Genomic DNA, 26,825 nt, shown 5'->3' with positions numbered 1-26,825 from the left:
GCCGCAGCCGTGGCGCCAAAAAGCGAACATGGCGCCGGAGCGGCTGCGGAGTAGGGCGCTCTCTGCCTTCAAGCTGCGCGGCTTGCTGCTCCGGGGGTGAGTCGGCTGGGCACCGAACGGGACAGGAGGGGAGGGCCGGGCCGCCGGCCCTTGAAAAAGTTCTAAGAAGCAAGGGGGACCTGGCGATGCCTTCTTAAGTTCCTCGACATTCGCGTGGAGTCGAAAAGTTTCTCCCGGAAGGGATGAGGGTCTCCTCCTGAACGTACCAGACAGCCGCAGAGGCGGCTGTCGGTGTCGCAGCAGCGGTGTATTAGCACTGTGTTTGGGCGTCCCTCAGCCAGCTTAGTCTCTGCCTCCGCTAATTGGGAATCCTAACAGCGCTGCTCACGTGGTTACGTAGACAGCGAACGAGAGACCTGGGAAAGCCCATTGCATGTCGGTAGCTGTCAGATTATGTTGTACAACTTGTGGGCCTTGCTAGCCTTCCCAATTTTGGATCACGTATTATTCCCGAGAGAGAATTCCTGGAGAGTTAAGAAGTGGGTAATTTAAAGCATGTTCTTAAGTCTTCTGGGTTTTTTTGGTTTGTTTGTTTGTTTAGATTTCCTTTAGAACTTCTGTGCTTCTCTGGCCATATCCGTGTTTTCTGCGACTTGTAGAATGATCCTTTCCAAGATTTTTCTCATTAAATCTGCTTTTTTTATATATAAAGAATACAGTATTTACATATGTAAATACCTGCTGGACGGGATACACTTCTCTGTACCATGTTTTGATTGCTCTTGTGTGTGTAGAGCTTTTTTTGTTTGTTTTTGTAATAAGCTTCATGGGACTTTTACCTTACTTTTGGGTTAGTGGTGAACAAGTGCAAGAGTGGATAAGCTCTAGGAGACAGTAATAAATTTTTTTCAGTTGATTCCCCACATTTTGAAAATACGACCAATTGATCAGTTAGTTTTTCTTTATTTTCACTTAGAATTTGACCTAATATTGAGCTGTCATTCATTAATTCAGTCAGAAATACACTGAAGTCTGTTAGCTGCAAAGTACTGCTGGGGCAAGGGAGTAGGAGAGGGTAAGACAATGCGGAGGTTGGGGGACAGGTAATGTATTAATATTTATTGATGCATAACGAATTACCCCCAAACTTAGAAGTTTAAAACAGCAGGCACTTATATTCTCACATTTTCTGTGGGTCAGGAATTCAGGTAGGCTTAGCTGGGTCCTTAGCTTCAGGGTGTCTCGCAAGGCTGCAGTCTGGATGGGGTCATCTCAGAGTCAGTTGGGCAGGATTTGCTTCCAAGTTCATTCAGTGATTGGCAGGATTCAGTTCATCCAAGATTGTTGGACTGAGGGCTTCAGTCCTTGCTGGCTGTTGGGCCTGCCCAGCATGGCAGCTTACTTCATCAAAGCTAGCAAGAGAGTCTGCTAGTAAATGGAAGTCACAGTCTTTTGTAACCTAAGCAAGAAGGTGGCATCTTGCCGCTTCAAAATTTTTATTTTTAAAACTACAATATAGTAAAATATTCCATCACTTTTGCTATATTCTATTGTTAGAAGCAAGTCACTAGGTCCAATGCACACTCAAGGGGAGGCGATTGCACAAGGATGTGAATACCAGGAGGTGTGGATTATTAGGGGTCATCTTAGAAGTCTGTCTACCATGGATATTAAATAATTCACAATTATTTAATTTCAATTATGAAAAGGATCTGAGGAAGGAAGTGCTATGATAGCGTATAACCAGGTGTATAAACAGTTCTAGAGGCAAAGAAGGCTTCCTTAAAGAATGGTTGAAAAAAAAAAAGAATGGTTTGAGTTGAATGTTAAAGGATGAGCAGGACTTGACTAGGGGAAGAGTGTGGGGGAAATGACCATATAAAGACCCTGAGACAGGAGAGCACCAGGAAAGCCAGAGACACTGGGTGAGACTAGTGAGATTTGGTGGGAGCCAGATCCTGTATGACTTTGGTCTATGCTAAGAGCTCTCCCAAGATTCACCTAATATGTGTGTGATTTTAGGGACTCAATCAGCAAGTATTTGTGGACCACCTTCAGTGTGCTTAGCACTCTGCCAAAGGATGACACAGTTCCCCTTCTCAAGGAGCATCATCTATAATAAATTGGAGGGATGTGACACCCACACATGAAACAATAAGCAACCCAAGATATAGAAGAGTTAGTGTGATGACTGTAACAATAATATTGATGCAAAGTGTAAAGCTGTGGTCTAAAAATAAAGAATGGCATGGAATTAGCAAATTGTTTAAGTAGACAGTGTTCATTCTGAGTATTATTGGTATTTAAATCAGGAATTCGTGTGATTTTTAAAAATTTTTTCAGCTTTATTGATTTTTGAGGGGTGAGAGGGATTCATGTGATTTTAGTGAGTGTTATTACTTCTATGACTATATTCGAATGTCAAAGTTTTTTCTAGCCTAATTTTTTTCTTATTTTACAGTTGAAAACTGATGAAGTTACTGGAACTTAAGCAAATGCATTATCAAATTAATAAATATGTATTTAAGTGTCTGTTATGTTCACAACATTGAAGCAGACTGAGTTTATTAATGTCAGGTAATAAATAGTACAAGGCTAATGTGATACAGCAGATCTAAGGTATCTATAAGTGAGATTTTTTAAACAATTTCAGAAGGAAGGGGAGATTGCAGCAGGTAGAGCTGGTCTAGGAAGGCTTCCTAGAAGAAGGATGTGATTTGGGGCTTTAAGAACAATTATGTTGGCAGGGGATAGGAGGAAGAATTTGTTCAGAAAGCACAGGAAAGGAGAGTACTGCTTGCAGGGAGGAGTGAGTGGATCTTAATTTCAATGCTAGATTGATGAGTGTTTGCTAGATTTTGGCATGAAACTTTTAGCCTTAATTACCAATCTCTCTTATCAGTGAAGCTATTAAGTACCTCACAGAAGCTCTTCAGTCTATCAATGAAGTAGAGCTTGAAGATGCACTGGAAAAGATCATTGATGCAGTTGAAAAGCAACCCTGTAAGTAACATTTTCTGACAGCTCTTAAATTGTTCATATAGTTCTACATCCTCAGATTTATAGATTTAATTTGAAGTTGAGGATTCAGTATTGAATGTCCCAGTGGTATGAGACATACCCTTGGTAGCACTTCTTGCCAAGGAGTAACCTCTAGTTCTGTTGGAACCTTGGGGCATTCCCAGAGACTCTTACAGTTCTTCCCCTTTGTGAATTCCCCTCTGATTCCTTTATGGTCACTTTTTTCTCTCTGCCTATTACTTTGTCTTACTTAAGTTAGGTACTCTTAAATATTTGAGGGGAAAAAAAAAGTAAGCAAGAATAACTTTCCCTTCCTGCTTCAGCCTTTCTTAAGGGATCTTTTTGTTAAATACTTAGCCTTTTACCATAAGCATGGGCCTACAAAAGAGAAGTGCTCTTCTAGAAAAAAATGTCCAGTTTCTAGAGCACTGAAGGAGAGAAGTGGGTGTGGCTTGCTCTGATACGTTGTTTCTAAAGGCAGACTTTTAAATATACTTTTGCTTTAAAAATTTCCTTACAGTTGGAAATTTAGAAAATGATTACATTTAGAAAATCAGTAAACATTAATTTAAGATGGTATGTGGTATTTTGCCTGAGAACATACCACAGTGATTAAGGGCACCCAGTCTGGAATCAGGCTCGGGTTTGTACTGCTCTCTACTCCTTCCAGTTATGTTAGTGATCTGGTCATTTGACCTTTTGGAGCTGCACTTTCCCCGTCTGTAAGACATGGCTTATGAACAGCAGTCTCATAGGACATCTATCTAATAATGCTTGTGAACGACTGAGCATGGTGCCACACATTTACTAAGGGCTTAATGAGTGGTGGCTGTTATTATTACTGTTACTATCATACCTACTGAAACATAGCAGTTGTGATGCAAAGTTATACTAATGTAACCATATTAAACCTAGGAGCTTACAGAAGCATTGTATACCTGAATGTATATTATTTAACAATATTTAGAAAAGTAAGGCATTTGACTGTGTATTAAGGTATTGTAAGTGTATTTGAGTGTGGAAGATTAAGGTATTTGAAATACGGCTTTTGTTCTAACACTTTTTTCCTCCTAAAATCTATGTAATGAGCATCTTGGGGTTAGTGTTTGCAGATTATTTTCAGGAAAAAAGCTGTGTGTGGAAAGAACTAATTTTTATGCCTGTTTTTAAAATTTAACTTTGAACTTCTCTTTCCAGTGTCATCAAACATGATCGAACGGTCCGTAGTGGAAGCAGCAGTCCAGGAATGCAGTCAGTCAGTAGATGAAACTGTGTATGTGGAAAAATTCACCTTTCCCCATGTTGGACGTGTTGTTGAGTGGTTATTTTAAATTATTTTCTTGGGGAAATACTCAGTGGTCACCTTTCTACAGTAGTTATTTCTTAGTTTTTTTTTTTTAAGTGATAGCTTACATTATAAACCTCAATATTAAATGACTCATCTTTACTATTTTTATCCTAGAATTTGAGATTTCAGTGTTGCTTGTACCATGACAAACTTTTACCACTTACCCAACTGATTTGATTTAATATTCTATATGCTGCAGGTGGATTGAACTGATTATTCAGAGGTATAATTTACTTTTTTTTCTTAGGAAAGTGCCGAGTCCTGAAAGTTCAGTGACTTAACTTGGGTCACATGGTGAATGGCAAAGGAGGGTAGAACCTCAGCTTTAGGACTTTTTACCCTGTCTCATGCTGTTAGAGCTTAGGAATTTATGTTGCAGTAATTTTCCTGGGTTTTATCTCCCTGAGATAAACCTCTTTCCTTTCCTCCTTTGAATATGATACTTCTTTCCAAATTCACAGGGTTTAACTGAAAGGAAAACATCTGGGAAAATGGATAGAGATAGTCTTAACTTTGACAGTTTTTTCCTATTTGGGGCAATGGAGATAATTGAAAAGAGTCATTACTCATTTTGGTTAGTAGTTTTAATCTTTTTCTGGTCAGAAGTTATTAGAGCTGCTAAAAAATAGAGAAATTGAGGTATTTAAATTTTATCCTTGCCAACTCATTGTTTAAGATACTGGAGTACTTGCTCCTAAAGCCATCAGTAGAAATTCAAAACGATTATATCAAAATGTAAGGATTATATAATCCTAAAATAGGCATTAAAGTTACCTGTTGTTTCTGTCAAGCTATTCATGTGCTACAGTCAGCCAATATAGAGGTTGAGTAGGGACTGAATGGTAATTGATCTTTGCAACTCCAGTTGTCAGAAAGGCATTATATCATAGCACAAGGGAGAGGCTCTCATTTTTATAGATGAATAAGTAGCATGGTAAGTTAAATAACTTTCCATGATTGACCCATTAGAAAATCATGGAGCTGTGTCTAGAAGCAGGCTTACTTCAAGTTCACTGGTTCTCTGCTACTCTGTACTAGGTGCTACCAACAGACTAGCATGACATTTTTTTGTCTGTTTTCATTTTGGGAAATAGGTATAATTTTAGGGAAGATTCTTTAGGTTGTAATATTTATGCAGTAGTGCTATGAATTTTTTTTAACCTCATTCAAACATGATTATGATATTAAAAGTATCTGAAGGTAAATTATTTTATGAATTATCCTTCTCTAACACTATAGGTGTCAAGGATATGGGCAGAATTTGGAGGGTTCTTCTTCTGTTTTACATCTTTTCCTGGGTCACTTTTGCATGATATTTTGGATTAAAAAATTGTTTAATACCTTTTAATAATTAATATTAAAAGGTATTAAACCTTTTAATGAATAATACCTTTTAATAATATTGTAGCTTATAAAAATAGTACATATTAGGAGAGATTTCTTTAAGATGTGACTATTTTATATGTAAATGTTCTTTTTCAACAGATAACATTCTTAATTAGAAGTTGATTAAATTTTTTGTTAGCTTGAGAGTAGTGGCAGTGCTTTCTCATCTCTGAGAGGAAAATGCACAGGCTAAAAACTTTACCCCCATATTATTTTTGACACTACAAGAAATTGTGTACATGATCTGTGAAAAGTATGTGTATATGATATAAGGTTATAATGCAAGTTTTCACGTTCACTTGGAATACTTATGTTTTAGTAAATCAGGTCTGTTTTTGTGGGTTGTTTTTCAGAGAACATATTTTCAATATCATAGGAGCATTTGATATCCCACGCCTTGTGTACAATTCAGAAAGAAAAAAATTTCTTCCGTAAGTATGCCATCTATTGATGTTAAGCTAATTTCAAATGCACATTTTTTTTGAAGGTATATAGTCTCCTGTTTCATTTTGATCTACCTTTGTGTATTATGATAGTCATAAATAGGCATTCCTTTTTTCCTAGTTTATTAATGACCAACCACCCTGCACCAAATTTATTTGGAACAGCAAGAGATAAAGCAGAGCTGTTTCGTGAACGATACACAATTTTGCACCAGGTAAGTCGGAGGGGAAAAAAGAGACTGTTTCAGCTTAGGTAAGACTCAGGGATAATTAAAGGATAGACTTTTGTACTTTAACAATCATGATGATGATAAAAATAGTAGCTAACATTTTTTAAATGCTTTTGATAGGCCAAGCATTGTTTATCACTTTACAGACATTACCTCATTTGATCATCATAACATCAGTGTATGTATAAATGCTGTTATTCCCATTTTACAGATGGGGAAACTGAGACCTGGAGAAGTTTAGTCACTAGCCCAGAGGTTACATCTAGTAAGTAGGGACAGGGTTTGTATCCAGTCAGTCTGACTCTGGAGCCCAACCTTTGCCTCCTGTACTATACTACTTTCAAGCAACTTCTAGTCTATGAAGTTAAAGTCATCTGCATAAATAAAATAAGAAGTAGAATTTTATACATGCTATGGAAGAAATGTAATACAAAGAGAATGTTTCTATAGAAAAATCAGAGAAGGCTTCAAGGAAATGTTGGCATTTGACATGGGCCTTGATTGCTCTGATCTTGTGGAAATGGGGAGAAGGTGGTGAACAGTGTGAACAAAGACAGAGCAAGAGGAAAAAGTGGACTCCATGCAGGAAATGATGAGCAATCAGCCTTCTTTGTGTGGAGAGGAAGGCTTGTGAAGAGGAGTAGCATAGGATAAGTTTGGAAAGTCAAGTGGCAACTAAGTCATGGGATTGCCTTGGATGCCACTCTTCGGAGTTGGACTCTGTTCTTTTGGTACAAGGAGCCTTAAAATACCAGAGCAGCTCACTTACAGCAGTTCCCTGAGGACTTTCTCTCTCAGCTGATTTTGGGATGAATTAGAGTATGAGAGAAGACTTACAGGAGTCTGTGGTATTAGTCCTAGAATAAATGATAGCCTGAATGAAGGAAGGTAAGGGGAGCAGAAAGAGGGGACAGTCCTGGCAGTGGAAGCCATAGCTCATGGTGACTGATTGGACATGAAAGAGAAGGGAGAGAGTGAAGACTGAAAGATGATTAGGGTTTTGAGCCTGAGAGAGTGGACGGGTAGAATAATGGTAATTAGGTAATATATAAACAAATAGGAAAAAGAGAATGGGGAAGATGATGGCAGGTTCTGTTTCAAACATTTGAATTAAGGTTGCCAGTAGGATATCAGGTGAGATGTACATCTGGAGCTAAAGAAAGAGATCTGGGTAGAGAGAGATTTAGGAGGCATCTGCCTAGAGTAATAGATGGGACTGCAGGGATGAGCCCCTCCGAGATGATGGAAAAGGGAATGATAGAGTTTGGGGGCTAGGCCAGGGTGGTGTTATATAGCAGAAGCACAGGGAGGTTTCAATGAGGAGAGGGTGGTCAGCAGGAGTAAGCACTGAACAAAGGTTGAGGAGAATGAGCACTGAGGATGTCTTTTCTCTTCTGCCTCCATCGCCTACATAATGTTGCCAGGTTAATCTTCCAGATTAACGCTGATCACGCTATGATTTTGCTCACAAGTCTTTCCAGGAAGTTTACCACCTACTGGATTAAATACAGATCTTCTGGGACTTCCCTGGTGGGCCAGTGGCTAAGACTCCACGCTCCCAATGCAGGAGGTCTGGGTTTGATCCCTGGTCAGGGAACTAGATCCCACATGCTGCAACTAAGAGTTCGCATGCCACAACTAAAAGATCACACATGCCACAACTAAAGATCCTGCATGCCACAGCTAAGACCCAGAGCAGCCAAATAAATAAATATTTTTTAAAAATACAAATCTTCCTGTCACACTTTTTTAGCCTAATCTGTACTTTTCCCTCTGAAAAGTAGAGGAGCCAAAACTGAAACATGGAAATATTGTGTCTGTTTCTTCCACTTCTTCTGTGACTTTGCTTATACTGTTCACTCTCTTGATGCTCTTCCCTCTTATCTCTGCTCTTGAAACCCTCCTAATTCTGGAAGGGCCTTCTCAGATTCCTCCTCTTTTCTGAAGCCCTTCCTGATCTGCAGTTGGATGCAGTCTCTTCCTGCTTTCTAAATTTTTTTAATTAATTAATTAAATTATTTATTTATTTATTTTGGTTGCGTCGGGTCTTAGTTGCGGCACACGGGATCTTCATTGTGGCATGTGGACTTCTTAGTTGCGGCATGCATGTGGGATCTAGTTCCCTAACCAGTGATCGAACCCGGGCCCCCCCTGCATTGGAAGCGTGGAGTTTTACCCACTGGACCACCAGGGAAGTCCTCTTCCTGCTTTCAACCCACTGACCACTCAGTGGGTCTCCTGCCACACTTACTAGGGTTGGCCCTGCCTTGCATTTGGGGTGTGTGTCCCTGTTGTCAGACTGCACACTCCTTGTTTATTTCCTCTGCCACCTTTGGCGTAGTACTTTTCACAGAGAAGATGCTCAGTAAATACCACTTTCTTTTTAAAAATTATGTGTTAAAGCCTATGATATTATTTGGGGGTATCACTAAACCCTCCCGAGCCTCATTAAAAGGGTTGAATTTTAGTCCATGCATATTTTTATTGCAATTATCTTCCTGAAAGCAAATCTGATATTATCATCCTACTTCAAAATTGTTGTTTTCTATTGTCTATAAGACAGACTTCTTGGTTTGGCATACAAAGTCTGTATTGTTGGGACCCTTTTATTAGAGTTTACAAAAACTCAAACTGGCTAAAACAGAAAAAGGAACTTCTTGGCTTGTGGAGAAGTCTGGAGGTCCAGCTGTGTCACGCATGGCTGGATCAAGGTGCTCACACAATGTCATGAGGCATCTACCTCTTTCCATCTCCCAGCAATTTTAAAAAATTGATCTTACTTTCAAACAAGTTCTCCCTATGAGGTGACTGAGATGGCCACTCACTAGTAGCCTTGGAAACTCTTAGAGAGCTCTTCTTTTCCAATAGTTCTAGCAGCTGTCTCCTATTGGCCAGGCTTCAGGCACTTGCTCAACCCTGAAACAATCATTGGCCAAGGGGGTGGAGTACTTTGATTTGCTAGGCCTTGGTGATCTGTCTGGAGGGGTAAGGGCACCAACCCTACCTGAACTATGTGGACCACAGTGGGGGAGGGACATTTTCCCAAATAGAGGCTCCAACCCATCTCTTGCATTGTCACACGTGCTGCCTTGTGCACTACATGATCCACCTGTACTAAGCTTCACATCACTTCCTGAATACTCCTTTACTCTTTTTTTTTTTTAATTATTTATTTATGGCTATGTTGGGTCTTGGTTTCTGTGCAAGGGCTTTCTCTAGTTGTGGCAAGCGGGGGCCACTCATCGCGGTGCGTGGGCCTCTCCCTATCGTGGCCTCTCTTGTTCCGGAGCACAGGCTCCAGACGCGCAGGCTCAGTAATTGTGGCTCACGGGACCAGTTGCTCAGTGGCATGTGGGATCTTCCCAGACCAGGGTTCGAACCCATGTCCCCTGCATTGGCAGGCAGATTCTCAACCACTGCGCCACCGGGGAAGCCCCTCCTTTACTCTTAATAACTCTTTCTTGTGACACATCCTTTCCTCTGCCTGAAATGTCTTGTCTCAGCCTCCTTTTGTTTCTTACTAGCAAAGTCTTTTTTATCATTTAGGATCTCGGTTTAAATGGCCCCTTCTGCTCAGGGTCCTTTGTTGTATTGTGACCTGTTGACACTTCTTTCTCACTGACCCCTGTGCTCTGAGGTTGACACCTTGGTTTGTTGTCTTCATATCCTCAGCCCAGAGTGCACTACTGCCAGGTACATGATAGACCTTTTTTAAAAAAAAGTCTTAAAATGATTTTTTAAACAAATTACATTTCTAGATATTTGAATATTAAACTATGTAGATTTTCAAATTTGTTGAGAATAAATAATAGTAACGTTAGTTTAAGGACAGTGCTTTGTCAGGGCACTATTTTAATGAATCTTAGTTTTAAATGTTTGCCTCAGTAATTCATGTGAATCTTTCTTTTTTCTAGAGGACCCACAGACATGAATTATTTACTCCTCCAGTGATAGGTTCTCACCCTGATGAAAGCGGAAGCAAATTCCAGGTTAGAACGTTATCCTAGTTATTTAGGGGGTGTATGTATACAAGTTTAATATTTATTGCTTAATTCTAATTTATTGAATTTTAAATGAAAAATTAACCACTGATAACAGTTTAACTAGCTAACTGACCTGTGCATGCCCACTGTTGGTAAAGTCCATGTCCTGTGTGCTGGGTCTCTGGCCACCAAGACAGAACCCTCATCCTCCTGGTCCATTTGCTGGATGATACATTGGCTTTCTGACCAACCCTCAACACTACCCTTCCTGCCCTCACTCATACTCTGAAATCCTGCTCCTTGCCCAGCCCAGCCCTCTAGTGACCCCCATACACTTGTTCAGCTCAGACATGTTATATCAGTTGGAGTGAAAATTTTACTGAAGGCACTAAGGAAACCACATTTATAGAATGCACAAGAGAGCACAGACAGGCCACAGGGTTGTCTGGGGAGAGGAAGAATGTTTTCTGCTGTGTGTGCTCTTTCTACTGTAATACTTCAGAAAGTGGTTACCAAACAGCACCATCACTTTTGTTCCAGCAACACACCTGGTCTCCTGTGGCTTTTTTCCCCCTCCAGCACACAGAGCCCTGCTGGGGGATAGTCCTTAGCTCCTTCTGGCTAGGACCCACCGTTTCTGTGGTGTTCCAAATAGCTTCTGAAGAGGCCCAGCCTCTGCTAAGGTTCATTCAGTCCTCTACCATGTTAGATCAGAATTCATGGTGATGAGCAGTCTGATAGATACTAAAATGATAATACTAGATAATGCTTAAATTAATGTTTGATGGCAGCACCATAAGGAGAAAACATTTATAGAGTTTGATGGTTTCTGCTTTTAATTTTTGTTGGAGAAAAAAATTGTATTAAGTTTTGGAAACTGACATTATTTATATTTCTCTACAAATGACTGTCGATGTGTTTTCTTGAATATATTAGGTTTCCTATGGCAACTCAGATACCCACAACCCAGAGCATTGTTTCACCTCTCCTCTTTGCCAAAGTAACTTTAGGGCTTAGCTAAATAATTTATTGTTCTTGTTATCTTGCCAAGCTGTTTAATTCTGTATCCCTGCTGGTATATTATCTATTTAAACCACCATCTATAGTCCCTATATGGCATTCTTCCTTTGCAAACTGTAAATATGGTATCCTCATGAATACTTTGTTACAGCTTTTATTCCTGTGTTGCTTTAATTGATTGATTGCAAATTGCAATATTTTTCCCAGTCTGTAAGTTGTCTTTTTATTCTCTTAACAGTCTTTTTGAAGTACGTAAGTTCTTAATTTTGTTAAAGTCCAACTTATCAATTTTTCTTTTATGGCTCATATTTTTGGTATTGTTTCTAAGAAATCTTTACCTAAGCCAGTTTTTAGAATACATGTCTTACATATCTTTTCTTCAGATTTATCCCTAAGTGTTTCATTTTTAAAAACTGTTTAAAATGAACATTGTATTCCTGTGTTGCTTGAGGTTCATGTTTTTAAAGAGAAACTTCAATATCATATGCTAACAGTGATTATTATGGGATGATGTGATCATGTCCTTTAAGTTGTTTGGTAAATTGTTGTATATATACTATAGATATCTCTACCCATTAAAAAGAATGAAGTGTATCTATATATAGTTAAATGAAACAAGTTTAAGATATATTAAACTTAAAAAGTTAAGTTGGGGCTTCCCTGGTGGCGCAGTGGTTGAGAGTCCGCCTGCCGATGCAGGGGACACGGGTTCGTGCCCCGGTCTGGGAAGATCCCACATGCCGCGGAGTGGCTGGGCCCGTGAGCCATGGCTGTTGAGCCTGCGCGTCTGGAGCCTGTGCTCCACAACAGGAGAGGCCACAACAGTGAGAGGCCCATGTACCACAAAAAAAAAAAAAAAAAAAAAAGTTAAGTTGAAGAATAATACAAATAATATGATTTCATCTTTACAATAAAACAAACTGTATGGCTATGTGTTTATAAATTATATATGTGTGTATTAACATATACTTAGGATTATATGTATAGAAAAGGGTCAGAAACGATTTTTTAAAAATAATGCCCTGATTATTACTACCTTTAACTTTCTGATAAAAAATAAGGATCAGATTGAGAATGTAAATAATGACAGCCTTTCAAAATACTAAATAAAAATAGAATATAACTTTTTAAATAGCCCACTAATTTTCAGGTACTGAAGAGGTACTGACCAAATAAAATAAATAAAATTTATATTCTTTGTTTACATTTTAAAGATAAATATACTTATTATTATTCAAAATAATATGGTATGAAACTTCAGTCATTGGTTAGGGCCTGTGTTGATATGGTGTTTCTTTAGGCACAATTCTTCCAAGCCATCATCAGTTAATATTTCAGCTTTTTGTAGGATAAAATTATATTTTCTAAATTTTATTTGATTTTCTACCGTAAAATAGTTGTAAAATACTAAAATGTGCACTCAAAATTTACTTACTTGTAAAAAGATTAGTTCTTTAAAAGAACATATTTTCAGTCCTTAAGAATTTATTTTGTTTTACTTTAGCTTAAGACAGTAGAAACCCTATTGGGCAGTACAACCAAGATCGGAGATGTGATTATTCTTGGAATGATAACCCAGTTAAAAGAGGTAAGTTGAACTTGATAAGCATCCAACTTTTATTTTCAGCCTTCAGATTAATGAAATGTCAGTTATATACAGGATTTTTACAGAGGGCATGGGAGCGTATTCTTCATTGAAAGTGGCTACCTCAGTCACCAAGTAACCTTTCCTTTTGCATTTGGTTTCCTGAGTAGACATCAGGAAGGAGTGTCTTATACAGGCCACCAGTTTGCATAGCCTGAAATTAGTCCCCCAGTGACCTCTGGTTGAACAGAGAGTACTGGGTTTCAAAACAATCAAAGCTGCAGACCATATCCTGCTCCCTGGGAGTTGTTGTTGGCTCTCTGAGGCCCCTCTTACGGCAGCCAGAGAGTATCCCTCCTGTCATCTCTTGGTTGGCAGTGGTCATTGTCTAGGTACCTATGAGGACTCCGAGTCTCAATTAATTGATTAGTTTGTGGTCACCAGACTAGTAAATGGAAAAGCCTAGACTAGGAGTTACTGATTTTTAAAAAATCCACTGTACCGTCTACTATATTCTGTTGTCAAAATTGTCAGTATTTTAATTCTTTTGTCATAGTAGTCATCTTTACATAAATGTGGACATACTTCTTTTAATTTTTTTTAGGGAAAATTTTTTCTGGAAGATCCTACAGGAACAGTACAACTGGATCTTAGTAAAGCTATATCCTTCACTTTTATTTTTTTAAATCTGTGTTACGTGAGTTGGGGAAATTGATCATATATTATTCTCACATTTACCTATTTGGGTTCTTAGTGTAACTCATACGGTGGTGTAGGAATCTGGAGACATAATCCTAACCAGAGACAAAAAGCCTGTAATTCTCCCTTATTTGGAGAATCGAGACAAATCACTGAGGAAGTTTATAACATGCTAAGAATGGTCTATACTGTCAGTATTAGATCTTAGAAGCAGATATGGGAATATTTAAACCTAAAGTTTTTTAAGCTATGATCTATTCAGAGTTTTAAATGTGAAGTGTTTGAATTTATTATTTGGAAGTCCTGTTGAGCCCAAAATGTATGTTGACTTTATCACCACCTCAAGCATAGAAGTAGAATTATTTTCCTCAATTATTGTGTACCAGTTCCATAGCGGTTTATACACAGAGTCATGCTTTGTCTTAGCAGAGGGTAAGTCAGTATACTTTTTTCCCTCTCCCCCTCATCATTCTACCGTAAAACCCTTTCTACATTGGTTAAAATATGTTAACATGATGTAACTCGGGACAACACTGATTATGAGAGCATACTTTTGACAACATTACTCTCAGACTCATGGGAGAGGGGTTTGTTTCTGGAGTGATGAAAATATTATGAAATTAGTGGTGATGGTTGTACAACTTGTGAATATACTAAAAACCACTGAAGTATACACTCTTAAAGGGTTGTATGATATATGAATTATATCTCAATGAAGTTGAAAAAACAGATTGTACATAGAGTCATAAAATGAGACATTTTAAAATCTGTGTACCTTATCTGTCTGTACTCTAACATGTATTGTGAAATAAAAAAAGGGAAAAGTTTTATTTCTAAATCTGTTAGTATTTCATGAATTTTTTGTTTTATAGAACTGAGACTGTCTGGAATTCCCTGACGGTCCAGTGGTTAGGACTTTGCTCTTTCACTGCCATGGCCCCGGGTTCAGTCCTTGGTCAGGGAACTAAGATCCAGCAAGCCGCATGGTGTGGCCAAAAAAAAAAAAAAGAGACAGTCTCTGAACCTGACGCTGTTTTGTAGCGCAGTGGGACTGATAAATTCTGTTGTTAGTCGACAGGGGATGAGATGATGGCCTACTGTTACTGCTTTGTGTTCCATAGTTTTGTCCTTTCAAACAAGAAGGAGAATTGGACAAATGAAAGTGATTTGTTACTTATCTTTTTTCAGGTTGGTTTGAAGATCAGGTGTTTCATGTCAATGCCTTTGGATTTCCACCCACTGAACCCTCTAGTACTACTAGGTATAAAAATGTTTGACTTTAACTCTATAGGAATTTTATAATACTGGCAGTAATGAATGTAAGATAGTATATCATATCTCAGTTATTACAAGTCCTCAGGCTTTGTGTCAGAAGGCGATGAGCAATGGAAAATGTGAGTTAAAGACTGGGCTTTATATGAAACTGAAAACTTCGGGTTGACTCCAGATTGGTTGCAATGGCATCTCTGTACTTTGGCTTTAATGGAAAGACTTCCAGTCTATCGGTCTTATTTATCTATAGGATTGATGAGAAGTTCAACTGAGATAAGATATAGGAAAACACTTAGAAGAATATAATTCCCATGTTAATAAAAAGTTTTTATTTTTGTATTTTACTGAGTGAAAGTTACAAGAGGCAGATTATATAGTTCTTTAATATATGCAAAATCATTATAATATTAGAGTGGTTCCAAAAGGGCCTTCTCTGAGAGGAGTGAGTTCCCTGTCACTCAAGGTATTTGAGCAGAGGCTGAATAATGGTGTAGAAGTTGAAGCTGGTGGCCTGTGGGTTGAATGTAGTCTATAGAAATTTCTTTTTTCCTCTTTGAGGTGTTAAAACACATTTTGAATTAGTTTGCAATATTTAAAAATTAGGAGATTTCTCATAATGGTCTAGATTTCTGAGTTCTCTTGAACAATCAGATCTAGCCATACTTTGTACCTGAATTCTCACCTGGAACATCTATACTGCAGTGATTGCCCACTTTGGGCAGGGTATGTGTGTGCTCCCTCACTCACACCTAGTCAGCCTCAGCTGGCCGCTGCTTTGATATTTAGTATTACCTTCCTGGAGCCTGTAAGCATCTGGGGGAATTAAATCTTGAGATTCCATGATGATGGTGATGATTTCAAGAAGAAGTATGAGGATTAAGATTTTAGGCCCAGTATGCCTGTATAAATCAGGTGCCAAGGCCACATTTGCTGGCTGGGAGCCACTGGCAGGCAGCTTTTGCTGTGCATCTTCTCTTCCTGTTGAAGTACATAATCTGGGGGAAAGTGCTGCTCACGCCACAGAGAATACAAGCCCTCATCAAGCCAGCTCACTTTTGTTTTGTTTTGTTTTGTTGCGGTACGCGGGCCTCTCACTGTTGTGGCCTCTCCTGTTGCGGGGCACAGGCTCTGGATGCGCAGGCTCAGCGGCCATGGCTCATGGGCCCAGCCGCTCCGCGGCATGTGGGATCTTCCCAGACCGGGGCACGAACCCATGTCCCCTGCATCGGCAGGCAGACTCTCAACCACTGCGCCACCAGGGAAGCCCCAAATAATACATTTTCATGGTCCAATTTACATTGATGGGACAATTACCTCATTAGATAGACAGAAGCTAAATTTGCAGAATATCAGAAAAATATCTCCAATAGAATATAGGATAGAAGGTAATAATTGTGTTATAATTACCTAGGGCATACTATGGAAATATTAATTTTTTTGGAGGGCCTTCTAATACATCTGTGAAGACTTCTGCAAAACTAAAACAACTAGAGGATGAGAATAAAGATGCCATGTTTGTGTTTATATCTGATGTTTGGTTGGACCAAGTAGAAGTGTTAGAAAAACTTCACACCATGTTTTCTGGTAGGTGTCATTTTTTCTATTCTTTTTTGAACTCTAATGATAATTCATGTCTTAAAACTAAATTCTTTAAAAAAAATGTATCTTTTTGAGTAGTCTAGTTTTTAAAAGACGTTGATTCAGTGGTGAAATATTTTAAATGAATTCATCTTAAAGACTTACATTTTTACGTTTGAAAAATAACTGTGTGTGTGTCTGTCTGTCTGTGTATTCATGATAAATGAGAATTTGTCCTAAGAATAGTACAAGAGTGGAGGACAGCTTAGGCTTTGGAATTTGACAGAACTGGGTTTAAGCTGCAGCCTAATACCTTGGGCAGGTTACTTAATCTCTCTCTCAGTTTACAGGGATGTTGTGAGGATTAATCAAGCCATTGCAGGGCCTGGCACAAAATAAGTGCTCAGTAAATGGGCACTATTATTACTATTTTTTATAATAATGTTATGAAGTTATTATTTTTAAAATAGTATGGTTTTATTATTTAAAAACTCATGGTTAAAAGATTTTAATATGATTTCTACACTCCATATGTTCATTTCTTCTTTCATTTTTAGGTTATTCACCAGCACCTCCAACCTGCTTTATTCTGTGTGGCAATTTTTCATCTGTACCCTATGGAAAAAATCAGGTTCAAGCTTTGAAAGGTATTGAGGATCTGTTTAATAAGTGTTTCTACATTTGTATAAACTAAATTGATAAGAAATAATCTATAATATTTTAATTTCATTCAAAATATGTAGAGTTCTAGCTAATAAAATAAAATTTGATTTATGTATATCATATGCAAATTAAATTCAATATCCCTTTAAAATTTTAGATTCCCTAAAGACTTTGGCAGATATAATATGTGAATACCCAAATATTCACCAAAGGTAATGATTTCTATATTTTTTATTTAAAGTGTTATTTAAGAAACACAAAAAATGAATCCTAAGTTAAGAAATGGATGGAAGAAAAAGTTGAGAAAATTAGTACAGTTAAGAGATAAAATTAACCTTCTATCATGATAATGTATGTTACACTCTAGTAGAGATTTATAATGAAAAGTATTAAAAGGATGAGTGATAATTTCCACCATATTCCAGATTTCTTGGTGACATTACTCTAAGGGTCTAGAGCTACACTCTTCAATATGATAGTCACTGGCCACGTGCATCTCTTTAAATTTAAACTATTTAAGGGAATTCCCTGGCAGTCCAGTGGTTAGGACTCAGTGCTTTCACTGCAGGCGAGTGGGGGTGGGGTGTAGTGACCGGGTTCCATCCCTGGTCGGGGAACTAAAACAATACCATAAGCTGCAGGGCGTGGCCAAAAATAAAAAAATAAAATAAATAAAAATAAAATTCAGTCACTCTGGCCACAGTTCAAACACTCAATAATTGGACAGTACCGGTCTAGAACATTTCTATCATTGCAAAAAGATCTATTGGACAGTATTGGTCTGGAGCCTTTTAGTAGTTCATTTATTAAAATGCATGAAATTTAATTTTTAAAAATTTGTAATTTAATTAAAGGCAATAATTTGGTTTTGGACTACGGGATAGTGGTGCAATATTTTTAGAATGAATTATGTTGCATTTTGCTACAGTAGTCGATTTGTGTTTGTACCTGGTCCAGCGGATCCTGGATTTGGTTCCATCTTACCAAGGTAAGTTTTATTCAGATATTTGCAACAGTAAAGAAAATTCTGTAAAATTTAAAAATGTATACTATATCACATAAATTGTTTTTATAGGCCACCATTTGCTGAAAGCATCACTAATGAATTCAGACAAAGAGTACCATTTTCAGTTTTTACTACTAATCCTTGCAGGTAAATATTAGTATTTTTGTGTTGTGGTTTTTTCCTTTCATTTAACAATTAACCTATTTCTTGGGAATTCCCTGGTGGTCCAGTGGCTAGGACTCTGCGCTTCCACAGCAGGGGGCGTGGGTGCGATCCCTGGTTGGGGAACTAAGATCTCGCATGCCATGGGTGGTGTGGCCAAAGACATACAAAAACAAAAAGTGGGAAAAAAATTAACCTGTTTCTTAAAATTTGTCTCTGAATTTTGATTGTTATGGGATAAAAATGAAAAAATTTCTTTCTATTTTAGGTTTCTCAAAACTTTAAAAATGTTTTAACTGTATTTAAATAATTCACTAACACTGAATTTAGAAGCTTAAATAATGGATGGAGATTTAAAAATAGGTATTCCAATTACACATCCTTTAAGAAAAGTTACAATGGAAAACTGAAAGGATTACACATTTACTGTATGTGCTACTCACTGTGACCATAGGCTCTTACTGAGGGAATTCCCTCAGTCATTGTTTCTCCTCTCTTTTCTACCTACATTCACTCCTTCAGTGACTTTTCCAGTCCAAGGGCTTTAATTACCCTTTGTGTATTGACAACTCCCACATTGATATCTCCAGCTCAAACCTTCTACCAGATTTTACACTTACGTATCTGGTTGCTTACTCATCATCTCCCCTTAGATGTCTAATAGACAACTTCAGATTGACCTTCTGATCTTCTTCCCTCGTCAGTCCCCAACCCTGTTCCGTAGCTTTCCTCATCGTAGTTCCTGATGCCTTTATCCTTCCAGTCGTTCAGACCAACCTTTGGGATTCTTCCTCACATGCAAGCTTTTAGGAAGTCCTTCAAAAATTTGAAGAAGGACTTCAAAATATATCCAGAATCTGGCCACCTCTCTATACCTCCCCCTCTACAACCCTCTACCATCTTCTTTAGCCTTGATCACTGTAATAGCCTCCTCATTGTTCTCTAGCTTCTAACCCTGCTCCTCTGTAGTATGTCCTTAACAATGTCAGAGTGATCCTTTAAACCGTAAGTCATGTCACATCCACCCTACTGATTCAGAAAGATGGGCCCCTCATGTTATTCCGTAACAGCCCATATCCTTTGCAATGGTAGTCATGGCCTGCATGATCTGACCCCCAGTTTCCTCTGTGATTTCCTCTCCGACTTTCTTCTCCTCCTCATTTATTCCAGCCACTCCAGCTCCTTTGGTTCTTCAAATATGCCAGGCATGTTTCATCTTAGGGCCTCTGCTCTGCCTGTTCCCTCTGCCTGCAGTGTTCTTTCTCTGCATGTCTGCTTGACTCTCTCACCTCCTTCAAGTCTGTGCTCAGATCAAACTTCATTATGAGCCCTACCTGTTCCAATACTCCTATTTACTACTCCAGCTTTCTAGACTTTCCCTTCCCCTAAATGATTCCTGTTAGCCTTTTTCTTTTTGCCATACACTTAATCATCTTCCAACATACTGTGTAATTATTGTATCTGTTGTTTATTCTCATTCCTAGAATAGTGCCAGACACATATTAAGAGCTCAATAAATTACTGTCAAATGAATGGTTGAATAGATTCTGGTTGCATTTTTTCTGTGGTGAACAATGGGAAGTGGGAATGGCTTTGTACTATAAAACATCTTGCCTTTAAAGTTACCTCATATTTTGTTCTGAGGAAGTCACATTCAACTACTGTTTTTATTTCAGAATTCAGTATTGTACACAAGAAATTATTGTCTTTCGTGAAGACTTAGTGAATAAAATGTGCAGAAACTGTGTCCGTTTTCCCAGTAGCAATTTGGATATTCCTAATCATGTAAGTTGTGTCTTCTTTATTAAGGTATCTTAATTACACGTGGATTTATATAAATTTATATAAATTTTGGATTTATATAAATTTTGTTAAGCCACTTAATCACTTGCCCTTTTGTTGTTTTTATTTATAGTTCAAAATAATTTCAGCACACTTTTGTCAGTAAGGTAATTTTTGTTCCTAAATCAGTGTTTCTCAATTTTCCTACTGACGTATCCCCTAATGGGCAGAAGAAAGCCCCGAAGTAGCAGGAAATTTCTTTGGAGGTTCCTGTTTTGCCTTTAGAACTCATAAATCTTACATTGTACTTCAATATATATATATTTGTTTAAATAAAATGTTTATGTTTATCATGTTTATTAAGTATTTCCTATGATTTGCCCACATCAGGAGGATGTGTAGTGTTTATCTTGTAGCTTCAAGATTCCCAGTTGTCAATCACTGGTTACATGTACCCTCATTTGGAAGTATGGAAGTAGATCATACAGAGCATTTTTAGTATGTATTTTATAACATTTAAAGTGTATGTAGGCTAAGTATATGTTCTTGGCATTACTCAAGCTGTGGAGTTATTTTTAGATGAACAGAATTAGTAAATTAGTTTATCATACAGCTAAAAATACAATTGCTCCAAAATGACTATTTGGGGGAGTAGCTTTTATGGTGTTGAATGAAAACTCATAAATTTCTCCTAAAATACAGGGTAGTTGATTTCATTTTATATCAGTTTTCCCAAGGTTTTGTAATTCAGTTTTCCCAACTGTTTCTCAAATTTTCTAAGTCACTTTGGTAATTACTATTTAATTTGAAATTCTTTGTTGCTCTTTTAGCTTTTGCAAATGCACTGAAGTTTGTTTTGTGTCATTCTTTTGTAGTTTGTAAAGACTATCTTATCCCAAGGACACCTGACTCCTCTCCCTCTTTATGTCTGCCCGGTGTATTGGGCGTATGACTATACTCTGAGAGTGTACCCTGTGCCTGACCTACTTGTCATCGCAGACAAATACGATCCTTTTACTTTGACCAATACCGAATGCCTCTGCATAAACCCTGTAAGAACGTAGTTAACATTATGTAGTCATAATTTGTCAAGATTAGACTGTTACTTCTTTAAATTTAAAATATATGTTTAATCAATTACTGTTAGAGTTAAAATATACTATAAATGAAACACTGGATTAATTTGGTATAAACAGAAAGTTCTTGAACTTTCAAAAGAGTATGTGACTATAAAGTAACGTGACTTTTTTCTTAAAAAAGAAAAAAAATGCACCAAAGCTTATAAATCCAGATGAGTATTTTCCCCTTCAAAGTAACTTGCCTTGAGATTCCTTGGGATTCCTTTCTGCAAATTACTTTCAGAGCATGTATTCCGTCCCCTTTAAACATGTTAATGGTACTTGTCCTTTGAGGATTTTTTGTTGTTGTTGTTACTGTTGTTCTTGGAAATTGTCCAAGTCCCAAAAATCTAAGACTGATAAATGTGGAAATTCCTACTGGGACACAGTTTAATATTTCATTTTTATGCAGAACCTTGAAATTGCTTCAGAATCTTCAAGTTGCTTCTGAATTTCTATAAAAGTATGATTGACTTTTTGAACTTGGGGACTAAATGCTGCATAATGTTGCTTTTTATGTCAAATATCTTCACTAGTGATTTTTTTTTTTTTGCGATACGCGGGGCTCTCACTGTTGTGGCCTCTCCTGTTGCGGAGCAAAGGCTCCGGACGTGCAGGCTCAGCGGCCACGGCTCATGGGCCCAGCCGCTCCGCAGCATGTGGGATCTTCCCGGACCGGGGCACGAGCCTGTGTCCCCTGCATCGGCAGGCGGACTCTCAACCACTGCGCCACCAGGGAAGCCCTTCACTAGTGATTTTTAATCTGTATGTTTCCTTGATTCTTGTGAATTTTAAACTTTAGTACTTTTTTATTTCGCCTAGGTCATTTCTAGAAACATCATCCCTTACTGCTTTTCTCACACACACATTTATTTTGTCTGGCTTCTGCAACCACAGAACTATTGACATTTTGGACCAGATAATTCTTTGTTTTGGGGCACCATCCTGTGCATTGCAGGGTGTTTAGCAGCATCCCTGACCTCCATCCACTAGATGCCTGTAGCAGCCCCCCGTTGTAACTATCAGAAATGTCCTCAGATACTTGCCAAATGTCTCCTAGGAGACAAAAATTGTCCCTGGTTGGGAACTACTGCTCTAAGGATGAGCACAGTCAGCTGATTTGGTTTCATTGTTTGAAATTTGTGGCCCTAATTTTTGTAGAATCTTTATTCACATTTCAATATTCTTGTCACAATGAGGCTATTTCCATATTTAAATTGAACTCTGGGCATTCTCGTAGTTAACGCTCTATTTGAAACCACTTTATTTCTGAATTTTTCCACTTTTTCATACTGTAAATGAGTAAACAACCAGTTCCTACACCATCATTATATCTTTTTAACCTTATTTATACCTTTTGGGCAAGCCCAAAACTTGGTTTTGACATTGCTTCATCCTTTCTTGATACTTATTCCCATTAATGAATGCCTGCAATGGGCCAGACATTGAGCTAGTTCCAGGGACACAAAGACTGAAAAGACAGAGTGTGCTCAGTAACTTTAGAGTTTAGTAATGGACAGACAACTGTATGTGTGACTACTGCTCAGTTGTTTTGGGGGCACAATGGCAGGGCATCAAACCCAGATTTTTACTGGGGAGAGGGGCAGGAAAGACTTCTCGAACATGATGTTCGAGTGTCTTATGTGCTTATTTAGCATCACCCAGTACTGTTTATTTCTTATACTAAGTAGAACCCCTCCTAAGCATTTCTAGTCACATTTGTTAGCATAACTGTTCTAGTCAACTTGACTTTTTGCTTCAAGTGGAGATATTTTATAGTAATATTTTATATTTATATTTTATAGTAATATTTTAAAGAGCATACAAAAATTTGTCTCATTACTTTATAGTCTCATCTTGTAACTTTATTTTTAAGTTAGGAGCAAGGAGTTTGATTTTAAAAATAGGGATTCTTTGTTAAAAGTTGAGTATTCACTTATGGGCATTTTTCTCTCCAAAGGGCTCTTTTCCAAGAAGTGGATTTTCATTCAAAGTTTTTTATCCTTCCAGTAAGATAGTAGAAGATAGGTAAGTGTGCCCTCAGAAACAGCAAGAAACGGCTGTCTCTTGGTGTAATATTGCTAAAATTCAGATGTTCTGTAGGTGTGCTGAAGTTTTTAAAAGTCTACAGTAGCTCATTGGAAATGTTCTAGGCTGAACTTACTGTGTTCATGCGGGGACACAGAATTGTATGTACTTGATGGCACATTTGTATGAAATAGACCAAGAACTGTTTTCTGAGGGAAATCTCAGACTGGCTGTAGAGGTGGGCTAGCTCTTTTACAGGCAGCCTCCTGATGATGTTATTATTCCAAGAGGTAAGCCTTGCCGTCCACATGGTTGGTTCTCAAAACCTAGGTAATCTACCTTAAATTGGCGGCAAGGAATGTTAGGGGAGCTGGGTTGAGTGTGGTGATGGTGAGGGGTTGGAGTTGGGGGGAGGTCTTGGGGGAAAAAATAATCACCTGGTAGGTAGTGATTTTCAGAGGGTGTCCTGTAGACCACGTGCATCAGAATCCTCTGGGGTCCTTGTTAAAAATGTTAAGTTCCAGGATCCCACCCCAAACTTATCAAATGTCTCTCTCCAGTTGTAGGGCCCAAAAATCTGCATTTTTAACAGTTTCCCTTAGATTCAGGCATCCTAACGTGTGATTTCTTGGTTAATTATATTTTGTTTCCCACCTCCAGTTAAGAACAGTAACCAAATACCTCCAGGTTCTCAGAGAATATAATCTTGAACACCCAACGCAATTGTCTTTTTTTTACTTTTTGTAATTAACATCTTTATTTAAATAAAAACACAAGTACATGATAAAATTTTCAAATAATGCTTAAAAGTATAAAATTGAAAAGGAAAAAGTAGCTCCATTTCCTAACCCTGAAACCATGATTAACAGCTTCTTATATATATTTCTTGAAAAAAATTTTCTGCATTATTTTTGCTGCTCAGTATTCATGGACGATTAAAGTCCGTTCACTTTGGGATATTCTAAATTTTATACTTGGATTCACACATTTGACGTGTATTTGAATCTTACTGTATTCCAGGCACTGCTTAGTTTTTGGAATATAACCAGACAGATACTCTTATAAAAGTCACTGAGGGGCTCCCCTGGTGGCACAGTGGTTGAGGGTCCGCCTGCCGATGCAGGGGACGCGGGTTCGTGCCCTGGTCCGGGAAGATCCCACATGCCACGGAGCGGCTGGGCCCGTGAGCCATGGCCGCTGAGCCTGCGCGTCCAGAGCCTGTGCTCCGCAACAGGAGAGGCCACAACAGTGAGAGGCCCACGTACCGAAAAAAAAAAAAAAAAGTGTCACTGATATTCTAGCCTCTATTCCATAAGCTGAACATGTGTTTGACTTCACCTAGCCCACAATGAATCTTTAAACAAATTTGCTTTTGACTTGGAATGCCTTTAGGTAAAGGCAACGCTCTTACCAGTCTCAACCACTCGCTGTTGTTGACAGTGATTTTGTGACCCCAGGATTAGGTCACCTCTGGAGCATATTTTGTCCACCTTTTTAAAATTTTTTTCTTGGCCACGTCATTCAGCTTGTAGGATCTTAGTTCCCCAACCAGGGATTGAACCCGGGCCCTCGGCAGTGAAAGCGCAGAGTCCTAACCACTGGACCACCAGGGAATTCCCTATTTTGTCCATCTTTAGATTGACTTTTACTGAACTGAGATTTGGTATAAATTCACAGACATCTAAAACATTCTGCTATGAAAACCAATAGTGGGCACTTTCAACAGATCTCAGGACAAGAGAAATCTATGTCTGTCCCAAGGAACTGTTTATTTTCATCTTGGGGAGACTGTAAATCTACTAATAGACTCCCTTTGTGTTAGCTGCCAGGAAGCACAGCCAAACGTGCAGCCCACCTCTACAGCAGCAGAGGAATTACTAGCATAAATGTTGGCTGTGGCTCTGGCTTCCTCTTCATTTCTGATCTGTATTTTTCTCTTACCTGAATTTCCTGATTTCCTTACTTTTATCTTTTTATTATATTTATCTTGGCAAACCAGTTAATATTCTTTTTTTAATGAGCTGGGAGATAAGCAAATAAACCACAATAGGAAATTAACCAATTTATTATGACAGCACAAGACATTTGTTACATTTCTTGTAATGTTCCCTGATTGCCATGCAGAATTGTTAACCTAAGTACAGTGCTTAGAATCTAAGCACTGTATACAGACCTTCTATGACAGTTCTAACACACTGCTTTAGTCACTTATGTGCCTGTCCCTCTTAAAAGTTTCTAGAACAGTCCTTGACTTGCAGTTGACGTTCACTGTTGAGTTGAAATAGTTGGTCCCTTTATCATCTGTGGAGTCAGATGCTGAAGACCCTTGACATAATTTCCAAACTATAATTTAGTAGTGATAATTTGAGGAATTTTTTCATTGCTGGATCAAACAAGTTGATGTCTTTTTTTTCTTTTTTGAGAGAGAAAAAATTTTCACGATATAGTGAAATAATTTGGTTTTACTGCTACTTAGTTTCTCCTAAAAAGAATTTTTTTCTTAGAATATTTGTGAAATCATATTGTAGAGTTAACCACAGAAATGTAGCCAAAGTAGATAAGGTTTAACCCTGTTTCAACATGTGCTCTCAAATACAGTTGTTTTATTTAAAAACACAATGTTGGTGATGTAGGGGAGAAACATCCATTCTCACACAGAGCTGGTCAGAATAAAAAATGGTAAAAACTTTTTTTTAAGACCTCAACTGCATATATCAGCAATTCCATTTCTAGGAATTTATCCTACAGGTATACTTGGGTTTATGCATAAAATTGGGTACAGCTGTTTTTATTGTAGTTTTTATAAAATTGCAAAACAAATAGCTTAAATGTGTATCCATTTAAAAGTTATTTGGAACTTTTCTAATTTATATTAAGTTTCAAAGCCATAGAGGAAGGGATTAGTTAAAAATTATAAATATGTGTTTATTACTAATTGAAAAAAAGGGGTAGAATAGTGTTCATTGTATTCTACCACTTGTGTGTTTTTAAAGCATTTACCCCCACACACATGCTTGTATATGATTAGACAATCTTTATAAGGATATACTGTTGCTTCTGGACAGCAGAAATAGAGTGTGAGACAGACTTATTTTTCACTGTGTCCCGTTTTGAATTTGGAACAATATGCATGTATTGACCTATTTTTAAAATTAACTAAAACTAAATATTAAGAAATGTACAATAACTTAGGTTTCCCAAATGTTTAATTTTATGAATATTTTCTTTTTTCAGCAAACTCCAAGGGTTTTGAGATTCTTAAAGACCATCTGAAGAAACAGAATTCATCAATTTTCTGCTTAATTTTATGTAATTTTGATATTGTTACAATAAAATTATGGTAAACTTTAGGATGTTCTGCTTAAATTTCTATTTTATGAAATTTTGATATTAAAGTAAACACGATGGGGACTTCCCTGGTGGTCCAGTGGTGAAGACTCCGTGCTGCCAATGCAGGGGGCCCGGGCTCAATCCCTGGTCAGGGAACTAGATCCCGCACGC

General features: G+C 37.9%; 1 protein-coding gene across 4 annotated transcripts; it reads left to right on the top strand.

Annotated features, from left to right (window-relative positions):
• POLE2 (DNA polymerase epsilon 2, accessory subunit) lies at positions 1–26,674 on the top strand. 4 transcript variants are annotated; one of them, XM_032624686.1, is made up of 19 exons: positions 1–96; positions 2,903–3,003; positions 4,219–4,294; positions 6,109–6,186; positions 6,320–6,413; positions 10,343–10,417; positions 12,936–13,019; positions 13,621–13,677; positions 14,099–14,147; positions 14,904–14,976; positions 16,399–16,571; positions 17,123–17,212; positions 17,386–17,440; positions 18,157–18,216; positions 18,304–18,381; positions 20,073–20,181; positions 21,054–21,230; positions 23,257–23,324; positions 26,559–26,674. In XM_032624686.1, exons 1-19 carry the CDS (start codon positions 29–31, stop codon positions 26,575–26,577), a joined length of 1,584 nt encoding a protein of 527 aa, XP_032480577.1. In that variant the 5' UTR covers positions 1–28; the 3' UTR covers positions 26,578–26,674. The 4 variants fall into 4 exon arrangements, with proteins under 4 accessions (XP_032480577.1, XP_032480579.1, XP_032480578.1 ...); XM_032624688.1 differs by lacking the exon at positions 1–96 and adding an exon at positions 452–539 and having other exon boundaries at positions 13,621–13,669; positions 14,145–14,147; XM_032624687.1 differs by lacking the exon at positions 1–96 and adding an exon at positions 452–539 and having other exon boundaries at positions 13,621–13,669; positions 14,142–14,147.
• Positions 26,675–26,825: the final 151 nt, after the last annotated feature.

The sequence above is a fragment of the Phocoena sinus genome, chromosome 2, assembly GCF_008692025.1.
Source record: "Phocoena sinus isolate mPhoSin1 chromosome 2, mPhoSin1.pri, whole genome shotgun sequence".
NCBI lineage: Eukaryota > Metazoa > Chordata > Mammalia > Artiodactyla > Phocoenidae > Phocoena > Phocoena sinus.
Note: the sequence above shows the minus strand (reverse complement) of the source record. Positions and strands in the feature narration are given on the sequence as shown.